This window comes from Orycteropus afer, unplaced genomic scaffold (assembly GCF_000298275.1).
Source record: "Orycteropus afer afer isolate SDZICR_OR568_19922 unplaced genomic scaffold, OryAfe1.0 scaffold00085, whole genome shotgun sequence".
NCBI lineage: Eukaryota > Metazoa > Chordata > Mammalia > Tubulidentata > Orycteropodidae > Orycteropus > Orycteropus afer.
Window position 1 is genome coordinate 8,323,298 of NW_006921672.1, and position 2,852 is coordinate 8,326,149.

Consider the following 2,852-nt stretch of genomic DNA (forward strand, 5'->3'; position numbering starts at 1 on the left):
TAAAATAAAATAAAAACCTTAGCATTGTTGGTTTTCAGTTTCAGCTTTTTAAATTGAGTTTGTGAGGCTTTTGGCTATTTCAAAATGTGTTATTTTGGAACAATACATCTGGGATATTATACTTAGATAGTCCCCAGGTTATGAATGAGATCCAGTCCTTTAAGTCATATTTGTAGGTTAAGTCCGAACAGGTGCACATGGTTCTTATTTAGCCTTACTTTAGGGCAACAAAGGAGCTCTGGTGGTGCAATGCCTAAGGCATTTGGCTGCCAACCAGGTTAGTGGTTTGAGCCTACCAGCCTCTCATATAAGGAAGATGGGACAATCTACTTCCCTAAAGATTTACTGCTTTAGAAACCCAGTGGGTTTCACCATGAGTTGGAATCCACTCAATAACAGTGAGTTTGGTTTTTTGGTTTTAGTGCAACAAAGGAGCTCTGGTGGTGCTGTGGTTAAGTCATTGGGCTGCTAACCAAAAGGTCAGTTTGAATCCATCAGCTGCTGCAGGGGAGAAAGATGAGGTGCTGTCTGCTTCCAAGAAGATTTATAGCCTTGGAAACCTGTAGGGGTCGCTATGAATTGAAATCAACAATAGGTTGGGTTTGGTTTTGATCTAGTGCAACAAAAGGCTCAAAACCTTCTCAGTGAATTAACAGCTGCACGTGCAACAAGAGAAGGTGATTGTGATGAAGAATTTGTTTTGAGTAGGAGTTTTCAACCATTTCAAAGGTAGGGAAAATTTACATAACATTAAAGTACAAGTACAAGTACAAGTCATCTGAAGTTGGGCATTTGTAACCTAGGGGTTTACAGTAATTTTCCCAGGTTAATATTATGTATTGTATTTATGACAGAAAGATGAATCCTTAGTCTTTGTTCCCCAAATGGCTATTGAACAACAACTTGAAGAGCAACTTTAAAGTCATGACATCCTAGATTAAAACAATGGTCCTTCTAAAATTGTTCTTATTTGCCATCAAGTGAGACCCGACTCATAGCGACCCCCCACCTTGGGTTTCCGAGGCAGTATCACCACGGCAGTAGATTGTCCCATCTTCCTTCTGAGGAGCGGCTGGTGGGTTTGAACCACCAGCCTTCTGGTTAGTAATCAAGTGCCTTAGGCACTATGCCACCAGAGCTCCTTCTTCTAACGTTAGTTCTTCCTAAATCTACACTGGTCATAATAATTGTTCTCTCCTCTGCCATTTTCAGAGGCTAAGAACATAGTCTGAAAAATTCCTTTACTCCCCTGGTCTAGTTCCTGACCCCATACCATTAATACTGTACAGGGCTTATGGGTAGCACTCAGTTAATGTTATTAAAGTCTATGATGAAAAATAAAACAATTTACAGAATTAGTTTGAAACGCTGATTAGAGAAAAGGCTGGTTTCTATTTTGCTTGCCTCTTTTCTTGACAATCTTAAGCATTTTAAAATACTGAATTTTCAGTTATCTACCTATGAAATAGGCATACTGTAAGTAATTTAAGACACTTTTTTTTTTTTTAATCTCAGTTTAGTTTTTCCTACCCACTATGCATGTGTATTGTCAATAATTGATACGGTCAAGGCTAGGCTAATTTTAGTATTAACACAGAACTTTTCAGGAGTGTTTTATAAAGCATGGCATACTTGTAGTGCATTTCATTGCCACTGATAGAGGAAGAGAATTTTGGTTCGTGATATAGTGATTATACTTTTCTCTGTTATCTTTAAATCTTAGGCAAGAGATCGGATAGAAGAATTTTTTCGGAGCCAAGCATATATTTTCTACCATGACTTTAATAAAACTCTACCAGCTATGCATTTTGTAGACCACAGTTTTCAAGTAGTACGTATGGATAGCTGTCGTCCAGGCTTTGGAAAAAACGAAGCTATGCATAGTAATTGCGCTAGCTGTTGCGGTAATTATAAAATATAAATATCTAAATATTTAGTCGGTGTGGTAGTTCAGTTTGTGTCAACTTGGCTAGGCCTGGTTGAGTGGCTGGGCAGCTGGATGTAGTGTTCCCCATAATGAGCCTGGCAATCAACTCCATGATGGACTCTACTGTGAGCAGCTGAGTAGCGCTACCTTTGGGTATGTGGTCTGCTTCCCGTATATAAGTAGCAGCTTTGGGAACGGTCTCTAGCATATGGCATGCTTGGAGCCTGTGTGGAGCCTGCGTGGAGCCGTGTCGTTGTTCAGCAGCCTGCCATGCTCTGCTGACCTTGGGACTTACAATGGACTTAAATTAATGGCCTGCTGTGTGGTTTGGTAACATAGGGACTGTGCCTTTTTACTTGTCAACCTTGGGTTTGTCAGCCTCAGCAGCCAGCAGCTGTCTGAGTGAAGAAATGCCTCTAGCTCCAGTGGGCCGGGAGCAGGAGGCAGAGCTGGACCCCAAGGTTGAGGGGCTTTCACCAAGCCCCTAGAGCCTGGCACTTTGAATTTGGACTTAAAGCCTCCAAAGTGTAAGAGAATAAACTCCTGTTTGTTAAGGCTATCCCATTTGTGGTATATATGCTTGTCAGAGTGGCACTAGGTAACCAGAATAGTCACAAAAATAGCTAATTCCCTTAGGATAATTAAGTTGAATATGATGATTCTCTTATAAAAAATTGTATTTAGTTAAAGGCAAGTAAAAACTGAAAGCCCACATTTCTAAATAGAATTATCTTAATGTATATTAATTCTTCCTAATGTACTGACTGTATTACAAAACACTTCTGTAGTGTTCTAACATAAGCTACTATACTGTAAAAAAAAAAAAAAAAAAAAAGTCTTACCTAGAAAACAGAATGAAATAGATGGGGTACTCAGAAGATAATATGTAATGCTAACCCTAAAGAGAAATGTTAGGATTTTAACT

The 2,852-nt window shown here is 39.3% G+C and overlaps 1 protein-coding gene across 1 annotated transcript in view; it reads left to right on the top strand.

Moving 5' to 3' along the window:
* Positions 1–2,852, top strand: part of ZPBP2 (zona pellucida binding protein 2) — a 9,984-nt gene that overhangs the window by 6,839 nt on the left and 293 nt on the right. Inside the window, exon 7 of the mRNA XM_042781123.1 lies at positions 1,724–1,904. Coding sequence (XP_042637057.1) covers positions 1,724–1,904 — 181 coding nt within the window. The remainder of the gene's footprint in view (positions 1–1,723; positions 1,905–2,852) is intronic.